We start from the raw sequence: 24,356 nt of genomic DNA, 5'->3' as shown, positions 1-24,356 counted from the left end.
TTACCCTTGATCTTAGGACTACCACATAAAAAGAGAAAGATGTCAGCTCAGTTTAAAAGTATTTATTGAGCACCTACTCTGTATCAGGCCAGAGAAGGCAATATATCAAACCTTATATCTTTGAGAACCAGGAAATTATCATGTGATTATTTTACACATTAAATGAAATCTTGAATGGATGAACAAATTTACTACAACAAAATGTAGGCCAGAATAATTTTTATATACTCCCACCAAAATTGCTCACAATTTTTCCCAGTAGTAATGACACAATAAGGAAATGTATAACCATGAATATAGCCCAGAGAAATTTAATGTGCTTTTGTTAATATTACTTCTCACTTACAAAAATTAAGTCCTGAAAGATTTACCAGTGATCATTTAAAGGCAAAGCAGCTATTGGGTTCTAAGAGATTGCCCACTATCATAACCAAAAATAAGAGTTGAATGCTGGTAGCTTTTCCACTCCTTTCACAATTACATTTTATATGTAATGTTCCTTTATATAGTTTCCTAAATTTTTCAGTATTTGGGAAAAACTCATTCTCTCTTCCTTGTCTCGTTTTGTCTTCTAATTGGCGATATTAGATAAGAGTGTCTCAACCTGAGTGGTACTAACATTTGGGTCTGGATGATCCTTTGTTGGGGGCGGGGCATTCTGTGCGTTATAGAATATTTAGCAGCATCTCTGGCCTCTACCCACTAGATACCAGTAGCCGCCCCTCTCCTACTGGGTTGTGACAACCAAAATGTATCCAGACATTAGCAAATGTCAAAATCCCCTTCATTTGCAAACTACTGTATTAAGACAAATATCATAAAAATCATTTTCTTGGGGGAGTCAGGTAGTGAATGTTCAAAGCTTATGTTCTGTTCCTAAAAATAGAAAGCATCCACATAAACAAGACTCCAACTGTGATAAATATTGGGAAGAAAATAAATAGGTTATACAAAAAAGAGTTATTGGGGAAGTATGGCTACATTTGACTGGGTCAATAGGAAAGACCTCTCAAAAAAGATAGCATTTGAGCTGATGCTGAAGGATGAGGAGAAGCCAACTGTGAAGTGAAGGGAAAAGCATGTCTCATGCAGAGGGAACATCATGTGCAAGGTCTGAAGTGGGAGAGATCTTGACATGCTTGAGAAATGAAAAGGTGGACAGGAAAGCTGGGTGCAGGGTAGGCAAGGTAAAGGGTGAAATGCAATAGGCTTGGAGAGACTGGCCTCATTGTGAAAGGTGGGGAAATCATGGGATGCCTCCCCAAAGAGGTGACCTACTATGCTGAGGTATAAAGGGAAGCAGAAGCCAACCAAGCCAGGGCATCCCAGACAGATATGAACATGTACCTAAACCTGGGGCATGGGCAAACATACCACCGATAAGGAAATGACAGTCCAGAGTGACTGGGCCAGGAAGAGCACAGCTGGCTATGAGGCTGAAACGGCAAGTCATGGCCATAAAGTGACAAGGTTTATTGTCTGGGTTAGGAAGTCTGGATTATATTCACAGTGTAGAAGGCTCCCATTGAAAGTTTAAAGCATGGTGTATATCTAGTGGGACTATTCATTGCAATAAATATTAACTGACCATACCTCATGGGCAACCAACCCATCTAAATCAATTGCGGACATTTCTATTTCGTTTAAATATAAATGTATGGCCTGCCACCTCAATCTGTGTTTCGAAGAATACCCAAAGATTAATATTTGCAGTCGCAGAAGGTCACTCAGAATGGGTGGGCCATGGATCTCATAAAATGTTCTCACTAATAGGAGGGGCACTGCCTTCTATCTATTGGCCTGTATGATTCATGCCTGTGGTGTTCAACAAAGCCTTCTGGTTTCTGTATGTCTTGGTGGGGGTAGGGGAGTGCCTGGCAGAGGCTTGCCTCTCTCTCCACCTGATGAAAGAGCCTCTTTGTCTTTTTTAAACAGGAAAAATCCAATGAATGGATATTTTGGGTAGCAATCCCTCATTTTCTTAAATTGCCTGAAACCCAGCCTATTGTTGAACATTAATTATTTGAGTGAATGGTTAAAATCTGAATAATGTTATATTAGTAAGGAAACTTTAGATCACTAACATAAATGAAAAATTAAAATCACTCATGGCCAATGGAATGCCAAATAAACACCAGGAAAAGAAAATAATACCGTTATAGTCAGCGTGGATACCGGGGCCTGCCTGAGGCTCTGGGCCTGAGTTCTGCTTTCTTTAACTTAAGAAGGCTAAAAGAAAGGTGTGAAAGACTTAATTAGCCCCAAACTGAGTCTTTTTCCTGGACTTAATCAAGATTAAAAGAGAAATGAAAGGTGAAAAACTTCCTTACCGTGTAAGTCACTATGTTATAATATCATGTTTGTACTTCATATGAAGATATGTCTTAGGGTAGCAGGATATGAGAAGAGAATGGATAAAACTTGCTCTAATTTCCTTACATGAGAAAACTCTACATATTTAAATCCTTCTCACTCATTTTTTCAGGCCTGGAGCAGTGCTACATTTATCTTTGTGCTGCACACTTAGTAGTACATAGTTATATATACTATGGTCTTGCTTTGTTTTGTTTCTTTTTGCAAATCTAAGATATAAGCTTTCACATTGACATTTTATTGCAAATATTATACATTATTATTCTATATTATCTGTTTATACTTATTACAATGGCATTTACACTTGGGTTGATTTCATCATTAAAAAATTTTTAAATTCTAATATGCAAATGTGTTTAATGCATCTTCTATCTATACTTACACATAAATATTCTCCATAACGATCCAATATTAGGTTTTCAAAATAGAGCATAACATCCAATTAAGAAGCAACTAACCCAAATATATTAGAGTGTGACTAAATATATTTTCACTGTGCCAGTTTTTAATCAATATTTCTTGAGAAATGAAGTAATTAAACAATTATCAGCAATAAAAATTACTTTGTATTCATAAATATCGGAGTTAACTGCAAATAGGAAATGCAGGCCAGTAATTTTATGTTCGATTATTTAGTTATGTCTTATAGCAATGTTAAAATTTTATTTCCAAATTAACAACGATCAAATAGTTATGCATAGCTACTACTTTTGTAACTCCAATGGACCCTGACACAGTCATGCCAAATGCATACCAATGATAATTACAGACCTGCATACCACCACCTTTATATTCATCAAAATATCTGCACTGAAATAGATCATTTTTACTTAATAACTACTCTTAGGGTTGTAATCAGACATACCTACCCATGAAAGTTTTGTAAAAAACAGTGTTCCCTAAAGTTAATTAATAGTTTCTTGGCAAAATAAAATTTTCAAGAGTTTATTATGAACACTTAATGGTAGTTTACTCATGTACCCTGTAACTGACTTTGTTTTACCAAAGGGACAGCTCCATGCTTATTTTATTCAGTCCTAAATTAAAATTTTAAAGAGCAATTCCACTTTTACAGCTGTTGATACTTCAAGCCCCCTCCCCTCCATTTTAACTTAGCAGTCTAAGTATGCTCTTAATGACAAGTAAATATCCTTTCATTGTCCTTTTATTCATTTATACATTGAAGAAATGAAATATTTATTGAAAGTCAAGTATATTCCAGGCCCAGGGATGACACCAAACAGACCCAAGGAGCACTTGCCTTCCTGGAGCTTCTATTCTGGTAGGGAGGAGACAGATGGGAAGCAAGCAAAGGAAAGCATTGCAAAGGACGACAAGGGCTGTGAATAAAAGGAACAGGGGTAATGGTATACGGAGTAACTCTCACCTCTCCAAAAAATATTTGAGCCATCGTGTCAGTCTTATGTGGGAATCTAAGTGCTGTAAAAGGGTGTTTTTGCTGTCTCTAAACCATCACTAAGCACTACAACACTTAACTGTAGATGACCTATGTTAAAAAGAAGATACAGGGAAATAAACCACAGCCAGCCTTCTCATAACACTTTCCTTTAAACGTTATAAACCAAACAATAATCATGTATCACACTGCACAAGGGCTAATTAGGTTTAGTAGAAGTTTGGAACACAGTCCTACTTTGACAGATGACCCTCAAGTTAACTCAGCCCTAAAGACAATTCTTATCTGTTCAGAGTCAGTAGTATGCACAGGCCAAGAATAAAGAATATTTATTTTAAGCTCAGTGTGGTACAAGGCTCTACAAAGAAGGCAGCTTGTAAAAGTGTCTGTGGCCTGGATATTTTTGGCAGACAATTATCAAGGTATAGTAACAGCTAAATTAAAGTTGGCTTTTGACAATAAGCTTCTTTCAGGCAGCAGTCAGATTGAATCTCTGTAATTCATTGAGGGGACACTGGTAGTCAAAAAAAAAAAAAAGAAACACAAAACAATTTCACAAACAGTATAATCAAGCTCTAATGATTAAAAACAGGCCAGGTGCAGTGGCTCATGCCTCTAATCACAGCACTTTGGGAGGCCAAGACAGGAGAACAGCTGGAAGCCAGGAATTCAAGACCAGCCTGGGCAACTGACAGCAAGGCCCTGTCTCTATAAAAATTTTAAAAACTAGCTGGACGTGGTGGCACACACTTGTAGTCCCAGCTACTCGGGAAGCTGAGGATCGCTTGAACACAGGAGTTCGAGACTGCAATGAGCTATGATCATACCACTGTACCTCAGCCTGAGTGACAGAGTGAGATCCTCTCTCTAAAAAATATGTAAAATTTAAAAAAAGGCAACAAACAATATACAGCACTTAGTAGGTGCTCAGTAAATATTCATTGAAGGTTAATATATGGTTTCAGTTTTATAATTTAGACGTCACGCAGATAGGTCTTATTCCATTCAATGTGTATTTTTGCCTAGGTAAGTTGTGAGTTTTATATTGTTAATTTATAATAAAATAGTTTTTGACCATAACTTGACCAAAGTTATTCAATCTGTATGATAAATTTGTAAGCATTCAATTTGTATGAGAAATTGCTTGTCCCCCCATGGCTAAATAGTCATCATCCTGTGGACTTCAGCTCCCCAACCTCTATTGACAATGGCAATGAATGCATATTCATAACGATAATCAGGGCTTGCTTTAATAGAACGTTCCATGCATTAAACACCTTAATGACCCATGAAATAACCGCTTTATCTGTAACACATTAAGCAACATTGCTAAAAACAATGTATTAATTGAAAGTCTGCTATTTTTCTTAACGTAAGATTTTTTTAAGTATAAAAATGACATGAAAGTCATTTTCTTAAAAACAAATATAATAATTCAATTTCAAAATGAAAGCCATGCCAAATGATGGTATAAAAACTTATAAAATAAGCCTGGTAATTTTAGATGTAATATTCTGATAAATTGCCATTTTTCTATCAACAATGATATCTGTCTGGATTATGACTTGAGTCTTACGAATATTTTAAAAGCTCATAGTTTTCTTCTCTGCATAAGTGTCTCCTATAGGACCTTTTCCTCTCTTTTTCTCTTCCCTTTAACAGGTACAAATACTACCATACTCAAATACTTTCCTTACTTCCATCTTTTTCAATTTTCTAATACTCCATTTGATATTGCTAGAGCACCAATATAGCATTTTCTATAAATATGTGTGATCACAATTAAATCCAAGGTAATATCAAACAGAAAATGTCAGTCCTGTAAACATGGAAATATAATATATGAAGAAAAGTATGTGAATTATCAGTGTGTTTTATAAATTCTCTTTTGGGGGGCATACAAAATATCAGACCAGAGACAATTATTTTACTGTCTGTTTCTTAGATATCAAAGAGAATTTTGAAATTCATCAAAGCTAACCTTCTGTTATGTACAACAGGCTAAGCTGAAAAGAATGTTAACAAGTTCAATTTTCATTCAATCAGCACTACTGCTCTCTGAAATGTTTCATTGCAGGAAAGAAATAAAAATAATCTATATGGTAATTATGAGGATGAATCCCCCAGTAACTTTCAGCTACATGAAAGGTCAGTTCTATTCAAGATATTTTATCAGTCCCCTGCACATACTCCTGTCCTGTCATTTTAAATCTGAACAGCATTTTATTTTCCCATTTACAGCTACCTGCAGAATTAAGTACTTAAGCCAAATAAGAAAAAAAAAAAGAAATGTTGAATGCTGGCAAAGGCTATAATAGCATAGAGATAAATCGTTCATCTGCTCTCTCTCAAGCCTCTAGGGCTGCAGATTTTTCTTCTCCTGGTGCACTGTGGGTATTCAAAACTTGTTCAACATGATTTCATTTCATTTCAGGCACTGCCTGAGAAAACTAAATTACAGAATCAATCATACAGAAGGTCAGAGTGAGACTTCATTACAAGTATTGCATGCTTGCATGAATATCTTTCATTTATGACTGACCCAATATGTCACAATAGCTGTCTAGTAAAAATAATCCACTTTCTGAAATTGATGTACTACTGATGTCAATGCTACTCAGCAGGCTGGGCAGATTATAGAGAGGTGTTAAAAAAAAAACACACAACCCTTTGGAACGCACATTGAAGATTTTTAGAATTGCAATCTTTTGTGGATTAAAACAATTTCCAGATGATCATCTGAACTGACAATAACACTTAGAGGTAACAAATTTTTAACGAAAATATACTGTTGATTTTGACTTGCCAACCACCTCCTGTTTTAAAATACACGTATTTACGACAAGCAAATCAAGGTTGTTCTTTGAAGTCACAAATGCATCGACATTCAATTTTTCAGCAATTCGCTTTTGAATACTGGGGCATTATTTGCATATTTTGAAATGTGAATGCTAATCACTGGACTCTTTTTAATCCCCCTTTTTTGTTCCTGCCTTCTGTTTTTAAATATAATGGCATAAATTTAACGAAGATAAACATGTTGTGCTTGTTGCCAACAATAATGCAGCTAATCAGTAATGTGACAAACTGTCACTCTTTCTAAAGGAAAACCGATGAAGCTCTGAAGAAAAGCTGGTTCAATACAACATCAACAAGCTGGCTTTTCTTCTTATATGATAGTCTTAATTCACCATAGCAATCCTTAACAGACAGCCATATTCATTTGGATAATAAAACTTCTTACTTGCATAAGGTATGAAATATCCAACACACACTGGGAAGCTGAATGCATGGTGTATAAAGTATTATTTATTATTTTTCTGGTGACTTTCCTAAGGGAAATCTCTGAGGAGGCTTCTGTGGAGTGTTATGATGTAGCCAGCCAACTCAGTACCCGGAGGGAGATATAGAAGAACCCTGACATAACCAATTTTCAACCATGCCTCTGGCGATTCTGAATTCAAGTTTATAGGTGAACATGTCAGGTAGTACATAGAACAAAGCCAACGACACATTGTATTCATCATAATTCTGTCCTAGTACATTTTATTTTTTCCAACATTTGTGATTTAAAATCCCATGACATTTCTTCAAGGTGAAATTCTACTAGAATTTTCAACAAGATTAGTTTGTTTGAAGCCAAAATAAATATCACTCAGGTTCAGCAAAACTTCAAAAAGGCACCAATAAATGTGATGAGGTCCATGTAAATACCATGACAACAGCCTGCACTTAGCCAAAGTACCTATACTTTTAAAAGTCAATGAAATAATTCAACTGCTTTAGTGATTAGCCATACATTACCAAAGAAGCATTAAAAATTGAGTCCTCTTTCCCAACGCCAGTCTGTGAAAGCATTGTTCTTTAAGTGTATGTGAATATCATAATTATTTTATGATTCCATCTTTAGTTCTTTCCAATATAGTAAATTCAATTGACCATGAAATGAAATTTCATAGTCAAAATGCCTCCTTTACACTTTTTTATGGCAGCAATAACAGTTTTACAGCTTTAAGGCAAGGTAATTCATCAGATGTTTAATTTAAAGGCAGATTCGTATATTATTAATAAATATTTACCAATTTAATAAAGTACACATTTTAACATACATTTAACTATTTCTGCAACTCAAATGAGCCTTGCTGAGCATCTATGAATGACGGTGAATCCTGGCAAACTCCCTTGGTGACTAAACACACCCATTTTACTTTTATTCTTTTCTAAGCAAAACATTGCAAGCCTGGCTGTAGAGAAACAGAGAATAGAACCCTCCATTCCAGTGTCAAAGGTACAAAAATATAAGAAAGTCCCCTGGAAACAATTATTTTGATGTCGAGTAACGCTTATGAATACTTAATGGCTATTTCCCGACTGTTCACTGAATTCTTTTCTGACAAAAAAAAAATAAAGTAAAAAATAAAAACCCCGATGTTCAGCTCAAACACAAAAGATCACAGGCAAAGAAAATTATGTTGCTGCAATCCTATTTGGGAAAGTAATCTTATATTTCAGAGAGCACATTGAATCTTTGCACTACTAATCCACTACATATTTTGCAATCATACGTTGTTATCTGGGGAATTAACAATGAAGCCAATAAACATCACTGGCATGGTCCTAATGTGCAGAGAAATATGTAAACAAGCAAGAGGATTTGTTTTTTGTTATACCAACACATCTGTTTCATTTTAACAGGGGTTTTTTTTTTAAAAAAAGCTCTGTAAACTATTAATCTTGTTTTAAAAATGTCTACTTAGTACCTCACCTAGATAGACACAAATGCATTATATGCTATGATGGAAAAAAAAGAAAAATCCCAGCAGAAGAGTTTAAAATACTTAAGCAGATTTACTCTAGTGATTGCTGACTATAATTGCACACTAAGAAAAATAGAACCAAAATTATTGCATTAGTTATCTTGGCTCCCTGGAGTGCCTTAATCGATGTTTATGACAATAAATAACACAATTAGGTGTATTTCACACAATCGCTTGTTCTATATTTTTCTCTGCTGGTTATAAGCAATTATACTTTTTCCCTTTTTTGGTATCTCAGTTTGGTATTTCATTTGCAGTAAGAGTAAATCATGTATCGTAAGCATTATAATACTAAAAACTCAAAAGACCTAGGCACCTGATAAGGACTTCCATTTCTAAAATCTTGCCTGGGCAAACTTTCAACTCAAGCACACCTTTGTGTTAAACCAACAGCAAGGGAAGATTGGCTACTTCCAAACCAATCAATTAGACTTTTGAAAAAATCACTTTAAATCAGCAGAATCTTTTTGGATCATCTTCTTTTTGGTTACTGTCAACCAACCCAATACCCTTTTGTTCAATACCAGGCAGCGATCCAGTACCTGCATGTAAATAGCACTAGGATCAATCCTCTAGGAACAGGCAAGAGCACGTTTCAGAACATGGACTCTCAGATCTTTACTATGATTTGTGCAAATGATAAAAAATAATTTCAGTAATAAATGTGGTGCCTACCATATGCAACCCACTGCTATGAAGCACGCCATCTTGTTCCACGAGATTTCTTGAGATTGTAATGGAAGGGAGGTCCAGGCTTTGAGGGGGAAACTGGGGTGTGAATTCACTTCCCTGGGAAGGTAATGGATCACTGAGGGCTTGAAAGGGTAGCAGTACATCCGGCATGCCTAGGGCAGGGTCTGACTCTGGAGGAGGCGTGATTGGTGGAATTTCGAATTCCTCGTCCCCAAGGCTTGGTGTATGGAATGTCTGCTAAAAGGAAACAAAATACAGATATATTCTTATTCTGTTCCTATATCTTATTCCTCCTGGGAGGGAAAGAGAAAGACATTGCATGAAAACACTACATACATATCTAGGCCAAATATTTATTTCTCAAATGAAAACATCTTAAACACAGATTTCCATATATAAAGTTTTGCTGATCATTCTGATTAAAGATTTAAGTCTCATTATCATATGGTTTTAATGGAGTATCAGTATTAACAGTTTTTTAATGCCTACTTAATTAGCAACATCTGTCTTTGTTGTTAGTTGGAGTATATAACAAATTGCTACTTTATTGATATGTTAGTGAAACAGCTCAAACTGCTGACACTATCCACATGCTTTATAAAATGCTGATGATTTTGTGGCACACATACACACACACACACATTAATCCAGAACTGAACATTACATATATTTACTTTCTGCCACAACATATAAAACAAGTAATATTAAATTTGTGGTTTGCTTTTTTAATTTCCTCATTGGTATATTCCCAAGTGCAATGACTACTTCTATGGAAATTGTTACTGTGTGTAATACAATGTTTTATATAAGGATTATCATAGCTCATATTAAAAGATGCCAGCGCTTTTATTTAAACTATAAAGAGGGTTATTTTCTTTTACATGAACATTTTAATATGTATTTATCTGAACATTTTCTACCAGTCTTCTACTTTTTAAAGATGATCTAGAGAGCATACAGCTATATTGATATAGAAATACTAACTAGATTTGATGCTGTTCGCTTACCTACACAAGTACTATATCTCAAGACCTAAGTCTTAATGCGTTGTTTTTCTTCACTGATACTGAGATTCTTTTTTTTTTTGGGGGGGGGGGGTGGGGATAGAGTCTCGCTCTGTCGCCCAGGCTGGAGGGCAGTGGCGCCATCTTGGCTCACTGCAAGCTCCGCCTCCTGGGTTCACGCCATTGTCCTGCCTCAGCCTCCCGAGTAGCTGGGACTACAGGTGCCCACCACCATACCCAGCTAATTTTTGAATTTTTTAGTAGAGACAGGGTTTCACCATGTTAGCCAGGATGGTCTCGATCTCCTGACCTTGTGATCCACCCACCTCAGCCTCCCAAGTGCTGGGATTACAGGAATGAGCCACCGTACCCAGCCAATACTGAGATTCTTAAAGGCAGTGTTTTAAAATAGGGCCTCGTGATATAAATCAGGCTTGCTCCACCCAACCACACTAACCATTTTCCGGGGGATTTTTTTGGTGAGAGGTTCTGGGAGAGTGGCAAGGTCTAGGTTTTTTTTTTTGGTTTCTTTTTTTGTTTCTTTTTTTTTTTTTTTTTTTTTTTTTTTTTTTGGTCAAGTGAAGGGTTTGGGGAACTACTCATATTTTTTATTCCTAGCTCAGAGGGTCAAACTTACAGTTCATTTATTATTAATAGTATTTGAAAGAATGAACTGGTGCAAGATAATTTGAGTCTGCTATTATCAGTTAAGAGGACTAATTAAGTGCTGAAAATCATCATTCTTCAAGCTATCAATCATGATATAACGTAATGACCACTTGAGAGAAAAGAAAAACTCAAGAAAAAAAAGCAACAAAAAACATTTCTTACATATAGAACCTGCCAAATGTTATTTGTATCTCACCAGAAAAAAAGAGGTCACAGGCTATGGCAGTCTATGGTGGGACAACTGAACATCTTGAGGTTCTTAGCAGGCTCAATATATGCAAAACATCGTAGCAAAATAATACATTTGAATGCTAGACTAAAATATTGGATTTTCTGACACATGCATTCTAATAATGACCCCAAAAGCTGTCAGTTTCTAACTGTGGAACCCCTAGTTCCCAAACACAAAGGGATGAATTGGCCACAAACGTGGTTGGCTAATGAACATAACCCTATGGTTGCATTTGCCGTTATTTTGGCACTAATGTGGTCTAGTAACAGATGCAACTGTAATTTGTGACTCATTTGCTACCCCATTACTGCTTAATGAAATCTAACATATCACATTAACAATACGGATAAACACTCATTCTTGATATGTGGCATTTGGCTGTTTTCATTACCACTGTAATTAACACTTGAAATATTATTTCAATAAATATTTAAAGTACTTTAAAAATGGTCAGGGTAATCATGACACAGACAGAAAACATAAAGCAAATGTGTGAATTTCAAACTCAGAGTATCCTAGTCCCTGTAGTGTTATCTACAGGACAATATCCATGTGAAGGGAATTGGTTTCAGGCACAATTTAGACTTTACAGCATGCAAACCTAAAGACTTCCTGAATTAGTTTACACTCATTAAAATGTTAAAAAAGCAAGTAAATTTACTTTTAATGGAGTGTCTGGGAAATTAGGCACGTGCTATAATGTAGCATTAACATTTACTTGGGCTTTATTTTTTGTTCAAGAAAAGATGTACAGAGAAATCATTACATAAGATTACTTCCAAAACTAACATAAAACATGTCTATGCTAAGCAGTCACAATTAGGAAGGTTTTTATTTTTGTTAAGGAACAGATAGAGATGTCATATGCAATATGTCCCTATGGTATAATTTTTTTAATGGCAAATTAATTTCAATTTAGCATATTACAATATCCTAACCTAATATAATCAATGAAATAACCAAGAAAATGTTAAAATGTTAAACTACCTTTAAAGGCAGGTAATATATTAAAATTAAGCTTTCCTTAGAGAAAAAAGGAATCCAAAATGCTGGATATCTGAGATTATTAAAAAAAAAACCATATATGGCAAAAATAACAAAAAGACACACTGACTTTGGTAACTGTGCCGTCTGACCAATATCAGATTAATCATTTAGAGTTTATGTGATTATTTTTTACAGATACTGACTTTTCAATGTTTACCTTGAACATGTTAAAGTAGTATGTTCATGGTTAAATACCATCTGTACTGAAATGTTCAAAACATTTGTTCCTTTTGATAAAAATGCAAATCTGGAGAACTGTTGTATCAACATATAACAGCCAATGTCTGACACGGTGAATTATCACAGCTGGAATTAAATTGTCTCTGAACAGCTGCTGGCAGTAGAGCTTTCATCAATGTTTGATTCAAATGTAGGGAAAAAAATCCTACAGAATGAAACATCATGTTGTCCTTACAGATGGGGTTTGTGTTCATTATCACAAACAACACAGCAGCCAGTGCCAAACAATATTCCCTTATCTAAGCTGTCTTCTTGGTTAGAGAGATGATGGTCACTATAAAAATGATTAATCCAGGAATACCCTTAATTCTTGATTCCCCATTTATTCTAATAATTTCTCAAAGTTAATTTCTTTCATAACACTTGCCTCCCTTTACCAAGATCATTTATGAAGCCATTATTATTTTCATTCTCTGGGGTCAAGCTAGTTCAGTTTCCTGTATTTGAATGTATCTGGAAAATGAGGACTTTATATTACATGAACCGCAAGAGGAAATGTTCCATTTGGGCCAATTTCACTTCTGTTTGTTCTTGTTCTAAAACCTTAAATCTCACACAGTCTACCATTTTGGGGAAACCATGTTTTATCTAATCAAGATTGAGGTTTTTCTGGAGGGCAGGCCAATGAGACCAAACAGCAGCCCAAAATCAATAATAGGAAATGCAGTAAAAACAGCAGCAAGAAGACGATGCTTGTTTCATCTGCACCCGTAAACTGAAGACAGACCCAGAGACAATGAGGTGCTGAATTTAGATTCCATCACCCAGTTTCCCCAGCTGCGACCAAGTTTTGGAGCATGCCAGCCACTCATTCATTCATTCTATAAATATTTATTGAGCACCTACTACTGCCAGGCACTGTACTGGGCTATGGAGATCTAGCAACAAATTACAACACTCATTTCACATCACCCCAAGCCCCAAGAAACTATAATACTCTTCTGTCGCATAGTTTCCCAAACCATGACAACTTAATGACAATTATCCCTAGGTATAGGTGAAGTTAAACTATTTTCCATTAAAAGTCACTTCTAGCCTGGTTTCTAAAAAAATAACCACTTATCTGCTTAGATACCAACACTGTATATGTGTGTGTGTGTTTTAACATATATTCTTATATATTTACTTTATGTTTGCATTATTTTTTAATCAAAAGATTTGTATGAAGTTACTAACATTAGTAACAGTCTACAGACAAGTGATAAAATACTTATCAGGTTTTCTTTTCCAATAAGCTTTTCTCATTTCTCCTCCAAAGTCGTTACCTTGTGCCACATAAGAGAGAGATAAATTTGATACTTTGTTTTTCCCTTCAAGCCTATTAAATTATCTCAATAACACAAAAAACAGGAACAAACACATTAAGACAGTCACCTACCTCACTGCCAGTGAAGAACGCATTGTTCGCCTCAGCCATATTCATATAGTTATTATTATTTCCAAACTGAAAGAAAACAGATAGTTTTACATTAATATGCGGCATAATAAAGCATTCTGGCTGTGATTTGGAAAGAATGCTGGTGTTGCTAAATAAAAGAGAGTTTTATCAGCCCAAATGCAAAACATGACAAAGGTTTCAAGGCACTATGCTATACTGTCAACTGGTTCCCTCAGAAAATAAAGCACAGAGTTAAGCTAACTCAATAATTCTATAAAATAGTTTTGTTTCTCATCAAGACTAACTGTGAAGGGAGAGGATTACAAACATTAAGCCAACTGGTCACCAGTGTGTGTTGCTTATTGACCTGGCATTTGTGAGAGGTGAGAGGGAAAAGAGTTTCCAAGAAAATCACCTTGACACATTTTAAAAGCACATAAGGATTTTATAGCTTAGTTTTCAAGAACAGATGTCACAAGTGTGGGTAGGTTAAAATGTGAATTAAAGGGAATAAAATTCAATTCCCAGGACTCAAATTCTATTTTCTAGTGAATGGGGTGTGGCATGAATATAAATAAATTATAAGACTAAAGAATATTTTTAAAATCTCCAAACAGAGCTTAAAGCGATATCTATATCCATCAGAGCTGCTGAAAACAGTGATATTTAATCTCTCAATGTAACATTAAGTGCAAAGAGGTTTAAAAATAAGCGGGATCTCATGAACACAGCAATTTTTATTTCATTCCCTAACACAATGGGCCATTCATATCATCACAAATAAGACCATATCAGCATTTCAGACTTAAGCTCTTTACTTCTAGGGACCTGTTATCAAAATGTAAAACTTGGATTTTGGCAGAAATGTATTTTCAGGTTCAAATGGTCTAAATCGGCACATTTTGTTGCTTTAAACATTGTTATCAGTCTGGCAATATGGAAAGGCTCTGTGAGTATAATAATCTAGAGCTATATTATTTTCATGATTTTTAACTGGTAAAAGAATGTCCTTTTTATAAAGTGTATTATTTCCTTCCTTGAATGCATCAAATAAAACATAGGTTTGGTCTCCAAAGGGTGAAATGTATATATCTATTCTCTAATATAAATAAAGCTAGTAATTATTTAAAAATACAATTTTCCCAAGGAGAGCGAGAGATGGATGGATGGAGATAAACGGGTAGTTACATAGATAGATACACAGATAAATATCGAGAATAAATAGAATACGGAGAGAGATACACAGATATGGAAGACTCATATAATCCTCTTCCTCAATAAACTAACACTTATTTCTGGGGGGTTCTCAATCCCTGACTCTGAAGGACTTGCACCCAGAAGCAGGATTGACATGCTATACTTTATCATGTCAGGGATCCAAGAACTAAGCAGCATTTATACGAAAGACGCTAATGGTTCCAGAGTATCCCACAACAGCCAACATATCTAAATGCACATACAATGAGCCATCCGAAAAGCTCTCACTGAGCACTCAGCTTCATTTAGGTAAATATCTTTATAAGGATTTCTGAAAGATGAACTGGCGCTTAAGAAAGACCTTTATTTGGTTTCTCTGAAGGCATGTGATATCAGAAACATGTGCATGGCTGCACATGGGCACACACACACTCACACACATATTTTCCCTTGTTTTTCTACAATGTTAAATACATGCAAGAAAAAGTATTTTAAGTATTTTATTTTCTATCATGAAATTTTTGATGAATGAATGATGCTAGAGTTAAAATCTCAGGTCTCCATGCAAATGTTCCTTTTGGATATTTATAAGAACCTGGGCTCGAGATGAGTATTCCGTGCACCAGTCCTGGCCCCCCAAACTGCCTAACAGCCTACACCACAACTTCAACGTTATTTAAATGTAGGTTTTGTTGGGGAATTAGAAATCCATTTAAAGCAAACAGCTCATTATCACAGAGTATTTTTTTTAAGATTAAACTAACTTATTATCTAATAGCACCTAAAACAACAAAGAAAAATAAAATGGCTATTAAACTAAAGGCCTAAACAATTCAAAAAACAAATTAAGCTTAGAGTGAAATAAGAACTGGGTTAGAAATCCTCTTCTGAACAGTTAGTATGCGAATGTAATTACTGAAGAAACTACAGCTAATCAGCTGTGAATTGTATCCATTAATTAGTATTTGCCCTGGAGAAATGAGAAAAATCAGTAACAACGCTGGCACCGCAGCGCACACTGATGAGCGGAGCAGGCCACGCGGTGTTTAGTCAAGCAGGTGGCTCCAGTGGTCCAGGTAATTTGAAACGCTCTCACCTGAAGTACTGAGCTAGCATTACAAAGCACTTCTTGCATATCTTTTGTATCTACAGAAGGCCTTAATTAATGGCTTTTAATTTGGAAACACTTGCCGATCAGGCGGGAACAGTTATAAATCATTTCAAATAGAAGTAAAGGTTTCTATTCTGTATTGGGTAAAACAGCCCCTCTACAAAGGGGGCTTTAAATATTGACTTGTTGCAGGCAATTGTCTTTCTCCTGCACAGGTACCTGGGACCCTAGTTCAGTGTGGCAAGGTAGTTAGATAATATACAGGACACCCAGTTAAATTTATCAAATAAACAGCAAATTTGCTTTAGCATAAGTATATCCCACGCATTATTTGGGGTATACTTATATTAAAAGAACTATTCTTTATCTGAGATTCAAATTTAATTGGGTGCTGTGTATTTTTATTTGGTAAATCTTGCCACCCTACCATGGTGGTTAAACTAATCAGAACGAAAGGGTGGCATTTTCATTTGATTACCTTACCTAGTAATGCTAGCTTGATCTTATTTGTTTTATTTTAAAATGTGACCTATGAATCCTGCTTTAGTCATTTGGTGTAAGAACAGATCTGATTCTGAGAGAAAAAGTGCTCCTTTGGGGCAGGTCTCTAATATAATGACCTCAGAACAATTAACTTTAAGTGAATTGTGTACAATTAAATTTACTTTATGTTCTAAGAGGCAGTGACATCAGTAAACACATGATAGTACAAAACCCCGTAGGTCCATGGGGAAGGGGCCTTAACTGTGTTCACTGACATCTCTCCCAGAACTAACAATGCCTGGAATATTATAAGCACTCTAGTATTTGTTGAAGGGAGAGAGGGAGAAAGGTTGATCACACATAAACTTCAATGCCTCCTAATCGCCCATCCTAACTGGAGTCATTTTCACTTACTTTTTAAAAGATAATAGTAATAAGTATTTAGCCCAGTGACACCCTCTACATTGCTTTATTTCATTTAGTTTTCCAAACTGGGACTAATCATTATCTATTTTCCCAACACCCAGTAAGATAATTATCACCCCTATTTTATGGATCAGTAGACTGAGGCTTCTAGGGCTCAAGTAACTTGCCCAAGGTTATAGATTCAACCATGGAAGTCTAGCCTCCTCCCTACCTCATGATCTCTATCATTTACATTCCGGTATACGCAAAAGCTTGAATATTTCACTCAGTGATCAATTCAGTTTTACTTTTTTATCTATTTTACTCAAAGTTAGAATTTCCCAGAGGTACTCAAGTCTAGTAAAATGCTCCTCAAGAAATGGTTCCATGGTCCAGTAAGTTTGGGAAAGGCTGACTTCCCTTTGATGAGTCACAATGCTTGCTATAAAGTTAAAGCCTCTGAGAAGTCCCACAGTTCCTTCATCCAGCAAATATTTATGTGCCTATTATGTGCAAAGGGCTGTGCTAGGCACTGGAGGCAATATGATGGAAAAGATGACAAGTTTTCTACTTAGATGAAGCTTACATTTTTCTTTAAGGGAGGGACAGGAAACAAACAGACAACAAGCTGTGGATCACTTCCTTCTGTTTCCCCTGCAATACCCTGTGAAAACACAGTTTGGGAAGGCTTGTTCTAAGCCCTTTATTGACAATATTATTTTATTTTCCCTGAATCTATCTTAGGAAAGCTAATATCCTAATTTTACACCCTGGTAAAATGTGTTTGTTTTATTAATATGAATCAACTAAATAAGAATTTTTAATTATTCATTCTAAGTCACCTTAACTTGGTCTATTTCTCAACTTTCTAGATTATAACCTGCCACTGATGTTCCCTCAAAGATCCCCTACTCAACCATATATGGGGCCTTCTATGCAATTTCAAGAGTCAAAACAAAATATTCCAAATAAACTAAATGAATATCAGGCGAAGTAGTTAATTGTTCTAAAGGTCATATACAAACACTTATTAAAGAAATCAGCCAATTCCAACTGTTTTAAAGACACAGAAAGGGTCACTGCAAATCAGGGGCATTTGGCATTTATGAGGCACGCTGGTGGCGATAGGTCCTTTTCCATGCTGATAGGCTCTAATAGATGTGATCCCCAAAGATAGAGTCCCCAAAGATATCATTATAAAGCAGAACTAAATTACTCTGCATTGAACTTCTGTATCTTAATAATTTCAAAAAGAACATCTTCATTGTACTTGGAGGTAGATTTGCTTTTGCTGCTTGATGAGTAATTATAGCTTGGGCAAATACAATTTATGAAGGACGTCAATTAAAAAGGAGCACCGCAGGATTTTTTAGAAATTTATTAAGGACCATCGTGTTCGTGGCCTGTTTGACCGTGTGAAGTGCCAAAGTAAATTAATGTGGATTGTTAAGTCTAGCTAGTCCAGCAAAGGGGCCGGAAGAAAGTAGAACAGCCCAGACAAAAACCCATCTGTAATCACAAGACGAATACTTCAGCTTGATGCGTCCACACAACATCATTTTCACTGAAATTATTTTGACACCCATGTGAAGAATTGTATAGGCTTCTAATAAAGCAGTATTAACTACAGGGTCTCAAACAGCTAAACAGCACAAACTTAATCCTAATAAAAAAAAGATAATCCTCTGAATTCTCTTTTCTTTTCCCCCCATTAGATTTGTTAGCAGACACCATCCAACTTGATGCCTCACTATGGACATCTGTCAAGTCACTTACACAAGTGAACTGTGCCATGATGGATCAAGTGTGCCAAGCATGGTCACATGCTGGCGGAGGCAGGACTGCAAAGTCCACACGCACGTGAAGGCTCAGTTAACTACCCCCTGGAAGAGAACTTAGGAGAGACTATCAAGGTTCAACCATTTTCAGCATTAGTAATCTGTTTCAAGACACAAAGTCCAAAGGAGTGAAAACAAGCCAATATGGCGGATGATGATGAATACTGATGATTATCGTGGATGGGTCTGGAGCATCACATTAGGAAGCAAAGCATGACTTTGTGACTAAAGACCATCTACACCAAAGGTTGGAGGTTCAACAATACTTTAGAAACAAAACATTGCAAACAACAGGCTATGAGGTATAATATAGGAATCTATTTATAATTATATATAGTTATGTGTACACACATATATGCACACAATTCTGCTAATTATGTACATACAATTATATAGATTTACACACACATACATATAATTACACACACACATGTCCACATGCTAAAACTCCTAGATGAGGATCCCCTGAGCACCATACTCATACATCTAACTGTCTACAGCCCTTCCAATCGGATGTCAGTAAACATCTTAGACCTATGTCCAAAACTGAATTCCTCATCTTCTCCTCAAAGCCTGCTCCACCCACAGTCTTTGATGGGGAAATGACTCACTTTTGGTGACTCAGGCCAAATACCATTCTTGAATCCTCTCTCTCTGTCTCCCTTCCTTCATCCAGTCATCAGGAGATTCTGTTGGCTTATCTTTCCAACTGTACCCAAAATGGACCATGTGTGCCTGCCTCTCGGGATCCACCCAGGCCCAAGCCATCCATTTCCTCCTGGACCTCTGCAACTACCTTCCCAGCAAGTCCCTCTGGTTCTACCATACTTCCCAACAGACTATCCTCAACACAGAAACAAAGAGGCCTTTCGAAAATCTAAGTTTAGCCTGGGCAACATAGTGAGACCCCATCTCTACTTAAAAAAAAATTACAGGCATGCTGGCACACACCTGTAGTTTCAGCTACACATGAGCCTGAGATGGGGGGATTGCTTGAGCCCAGGAGTTTGAGGCTGCAATAAGCTATGACTATGCCACTGCACTCTAGCCAGGGTGACAAAGTGAGACCCTGTCTCAAAAAAAAGAAGAAAGAGGAAAGGAAGAAAATGAAGGAAAGGAAGAAAGGAGGGAGGGAGAAAGGGACAGAGGAAAAGAAAGAGAAAGTAAGAGACAGAGGGAAGGAAGAAAAGAACTAAGGAAGGAGGGAAGGAAGGGAGGGAGGGAGTAAATCTAACTCAGACCATGTCATTCTTCTGCTCAAAACTCTCCAATGGCTTCCGATTCATTCAAGGGAGATGCCCAATCCTTACAATTGCCCCATTTCTTCTTACCTTTTGGCCATCGTCCTTCCCCTTGCTCACACTCCTCTACCCTACTGGCTTCCTATTGTTCCTTCACCACCCCAGACATGTTCCCAACCCAGGGCCTTTGCACTGGCTGTTTCTTCTGTCTGGACTATTGTCCCTGTAAATGTTCCCAGGGTTCATTCCCTGCCTGCCTTTGGAGTCTTTTCTCAGATGTCACCTTCTCTCTGACTACCCTCCTCCACCTCCAACACTCTCTATCCCTCTTCCCCAAGTCTACTTTTTCCATGAATAGTTTTCAACATCAAATAATATCATTACTGCCTTTCTCTTCCCACTAGAATATAAATTCAATAAAGATAAGAATGTTTTGTCTGTCTTTTACACTGATGTCCCAGTAAGAAGAAGAGTGTTTGGTAAATAGTAGGTGTTCAATAAGCACAAATGAATTTCTGGGTGCAAAATAATGATACTCAGAACTGCTGTCCAAGCCCATCCAGACACAGTACTTGAAATCCAAGTGAAAATAAGATGTCCAGCAACCAACACCACTAGTCACTCCCCAAACTACATCTATGGGAAAAATATGGTAACATTAAGGCTTCTGTGTTATAATAAAAGTCCTATTTTGAATCCCAGAACTATCTACCTAGAAAAAGGCTTTATTCTAGAAAATGCAGTAACCTTTTTATAGAGCCCTAGGTGGATGGGGGTTGGGTGCTAGGGATAGGTGCCTTCGGTGGCTGAGCACAAACTGCAATGAACAACACAGATTCTGGCCTGCAGGCAAAATGCTGAGAGAAGAGAGAACCAACAGCATAAAGTCATTGGGGGCAAGGATTCAAGTGTTAGATTTGACAGCTAATTTTTTTTCTAATTTAAAATTTCCTCTTCTAAAAAAATTGCCTTATATTATAGGTCAGGGTTTCTCCAAGCGTTGTGCTAAGGACTGCAGAACAACCAGATGGCCGTTAAAAATGTGCATTACCCGCTCCCCACGCTGGATTTACTGTAGCAGAATCTCTAGGCGGTGGGACCCTAATACATGTATTTTTAACCAACTTTGAAGGAACTCCAAAGCACTCTAATATTTGAGAACGACTAGCCTAGTTCATTTTAGACTAATGTGGAAATTCCTTTTTTTAAAATAAACGTTTCTACACATCTCACAGAAATGCTGATAGAGCACAAGCTGTTTTGTTTATAGCAATGAAGGCTTGGCACGCATATTTACAATCTCCTCTCACTTTCTTGGATGACAGGGACATGCAACCATTTGTGAGGTGACCATCCAGCCCCTTCTACCCATATCACCAGGAGGAAGGATGGGAACATCCTAACTTGGATCAAGAAGGAACACAAGTTCCACTGTTGGATTCTTCAACAAGTTCTGTGGACCCACACAAGTAACAACAATGCCTAAACATATGGACTCTGCTCAAACACGGAGGCCTTGGGATTTTCATGATCTGGACACATTTGAGTCTGTGAATCGCATAACCATCTGGACTAGTTAAAAGTGGCAAGAAAGAAAAAACACCCTCTCAAACCCAACTGCACTTGTTTAATATCAGGAAAACAAATACAAGTAGGAGTGGATACTAAGGTTCCAGAATTAAGGGAGCTTTTTTGTTTTGTTTTGGGGAGTTTTTTGTTGCTTTTTTTTTTTTTAGCAAAAATGGGGCCATCTTTGAGATTGGCCAAGCAACCAATCATCACCAATATTCGGAGAACAGGAAGAGAAGGCCTCTGATCTCTGGTTCTCTTCAAATACATACCCACAAAAAAAGCCAGTGGTAACACATATGTTGCGAAGTGACTACATCTTTTGTGTTAATTCCAGTTTGTCTCCCTGCCTTCTCCCTGAAAGCCTTACCAACACTTAACTGAGTCCCTATTAAATGCTACTTAATAGGATATATTTAGTGGAATATATTATCTACTTCTCTGTAGATGCAGAGAAGTAGAAGATATGATTGTTGATTTTAAGGGATGAAAACTCAGTGGGGGTGATGAGACAAAAAAATATATCAAGCTAAGGGCCAACTCAGTGACAAGTGGCTTGCAAATCTAGGAGGAGGAGTCAAAAAGGAATGGCCTTTCAGAGGAACAAGTCTTTTTTCAATATATAATTTCACCTTTTATTTTAGATTCAGGGAGTAGAGAGGTACATGTTTGTTACATGGGCATATTGCATGATGCTGAGGTTTGGGATATGAATGATTCCATCATCTAGGTACTGAGCATAGTACCCAATAGTTAGGAATAAGTCTTTAACCAAGAAAGAAGGCAGACAGAGGGGGAGTCCCAGGCAAAAAGGAGGGAGTGAGTGAAGCTTCAGACCTACTTCTACACAGGCTATGTTCAAAGAACAAAGCAGAGAGCAATTTGGCTACAGGAGAAAGGGTAGAAAGCTGGAAGAGATGGTAGGAAGCCAGGCTCTGGTGGGCCTTGAAGGCTAACCTAAATATTTTGAAATATATTAAATAAGAGTGTCCACAAAGGATTTTGTTAGAGGAAGGAGGCAGAGACAGAGAGATGTAAAGCCCACACCTGAACTTATCAATAGTGTGAGATGCACAAGAGTAGTATTAAGAAAGGCTGGTGCCAAGCAGACCAGTGAAGAACACTTCAAGGCTGGTAGGAGGTTGAAAGTGTCTAGACTGGGCAGAGGCAACAGTAGGAAGAACAAAATTCAGAAAGCACTTTACAGGAGTCAGACTAACTTTGAATTCCAATCCTAGCACCAAACTAGTTGTGGGATGGCAGGCAAGCTGTCTTACGTGTCTTAAGAACAAGCTCAGCTTCCAGCTGAACTACTTGCTAGCTGTCATTGTGTACAAGCTGTTTACTCTCCATGTGTTTCAATTTTCCCATCAATAAAACAGGGATAAGAACAGTATTTGCCACACCACAGGGGTTTTGAGGATTAAATGGGTAAGTGTGTATAACGTCACCTTTTCTTTTTCAAAAATTTTTAAATTTTTTAAGAGGCAGAGTCTTGCTCTGTTGCCCAGGATGGAGTGCAATGGTGCTATATCATAGCTCACTGTAGCCTCAAACTCCTAGGCTCAAATGATCCTCCCACTTAAGCCTCCCGAGTCACTTGGATTACAGGCATGTGCCACCATGCCAGGCTTAAAGCCACCTTTTGTATCTATACTAATGGCCAGGTGACATTTCAGTGAGTTTTGAAGAAACCAACAGAGACCAAGCATATCTGTTTTACAAACTACTATAGCTTATATGACAGTGCAATAGAATTTTACTATTTAGAGAACTCCAGTGGCTTCCCAAAGACACTTAGAGTAAAATTCAAACTCCTCGCCATGGGCTACAAGCCCCTATATCATCTGGGTGCTGGCTCCTTCTCCAAACTCCCTCCTAAGAGAGCAGCTGCCACCCACCAAGCTCCAGAAACACTGCACTGCCTGGTCCTCAGTTCTTTCTCTGGGCCACTCATTGCACCTGCTGTTCTTGTCTGGGCCGCTCTCCCTTCTATCCCTACTTTATGTAGGTTTCTGCTCAATATTCACTCCTCAGGGAGTCCTCTCAGGTCAGCTTAGCTAAAAGGACCTGCACGTGCTCTCCCTGTCTCTTGCCCATTCTCTTCCTTTATATCTCATCAGAGATACAAAGTCACTCATCACTGACTAATGTACTGGATTTATTTGTCCATTTACTATTTCTCTCCATTCTAGAATAGACAGTCCATTTGTCTCATTCAATGCTGTTTCCCCGGAAGAGTATCTGGCCCACAGGAGATGCTCAGTATGTTTCTGTTGAATGCATAAGTGAATGAGAGAGCCAGAAACATCCAAATTCAAAGCCCAGCTCTACCACTTACAAGCTGGGTATCATCAGGTAAGTTGCTTCGTGTTACCTCTCTGAACTTCTGTTTCCTCATTTCTAGGGAGGAAAGCATAGAACTATATGGGACTGGGCTTTGCAAGAAGAAGGGAGACAACACAAACTCCCAGGAAAGGATGTCATACAGAGAGGCACTTGATAAATGTCAGAGTTGGAAATGAGAAGCCTGGGAAGACAGAAGTTCAATGATCTGGGGAAAATGAATGGGTCATTGAAACATTCTGTATAACATTTATTAAGTGCCTATAATATAAAAGATACAATGGTAAATATTGGGC

At 37.1% G+C, this 24,356-nt stretch overlaps 1 protein-coding gene across 1 annotated transcript in view; it reads right to left on the bottom strand.

Annotated features, from left to right (window-relative positions):
• TOX3 (TOX high mobility group box family member 3) overlaps positions 1-24,356 on the bottom strand; it is a 109,523-nt gene that overhangs the window by 16,569 nt on the left and 68,598 nt on the right. The window contains exons 2-3 of the mRNA XM_030797186.1: positions 13,871-13,936; positions 9,283-9,537 (exon numbers count right to left, since the gene is read on the bottom strand). Of these exons, the coding sequence (XP_030653046.1) occupies positions 9,283-9,537; positions 13,871-13,936 (321 nt within the window). The remainder of the gene's footprint in view (positions 1-9,282; positions 9,538-13,870; positions 13,937-24,356) is intronic.

The sequence above is a fragment of the Nomascus leucogenys genome, chromosome 2 (genome assembly GCF_006542625.1).
Source record: "Nomascus leucogenys isolate Asia chromosome 2, Asia_NLE_v1, whole genome shotgun sequence".
In the NCBI taxonomy this organism is placed as follows: domain Eukaryota; kingdom Metazoa; phylum Chordata; class Mammalia; order Primates; family Hylobatidae; genus Nomascus; species Nomascus leucogenys.
Note: the sequence above shows the minus strand (reverse complement) of the source record. Positions and strands in the feature narration are given on the sequence as shown.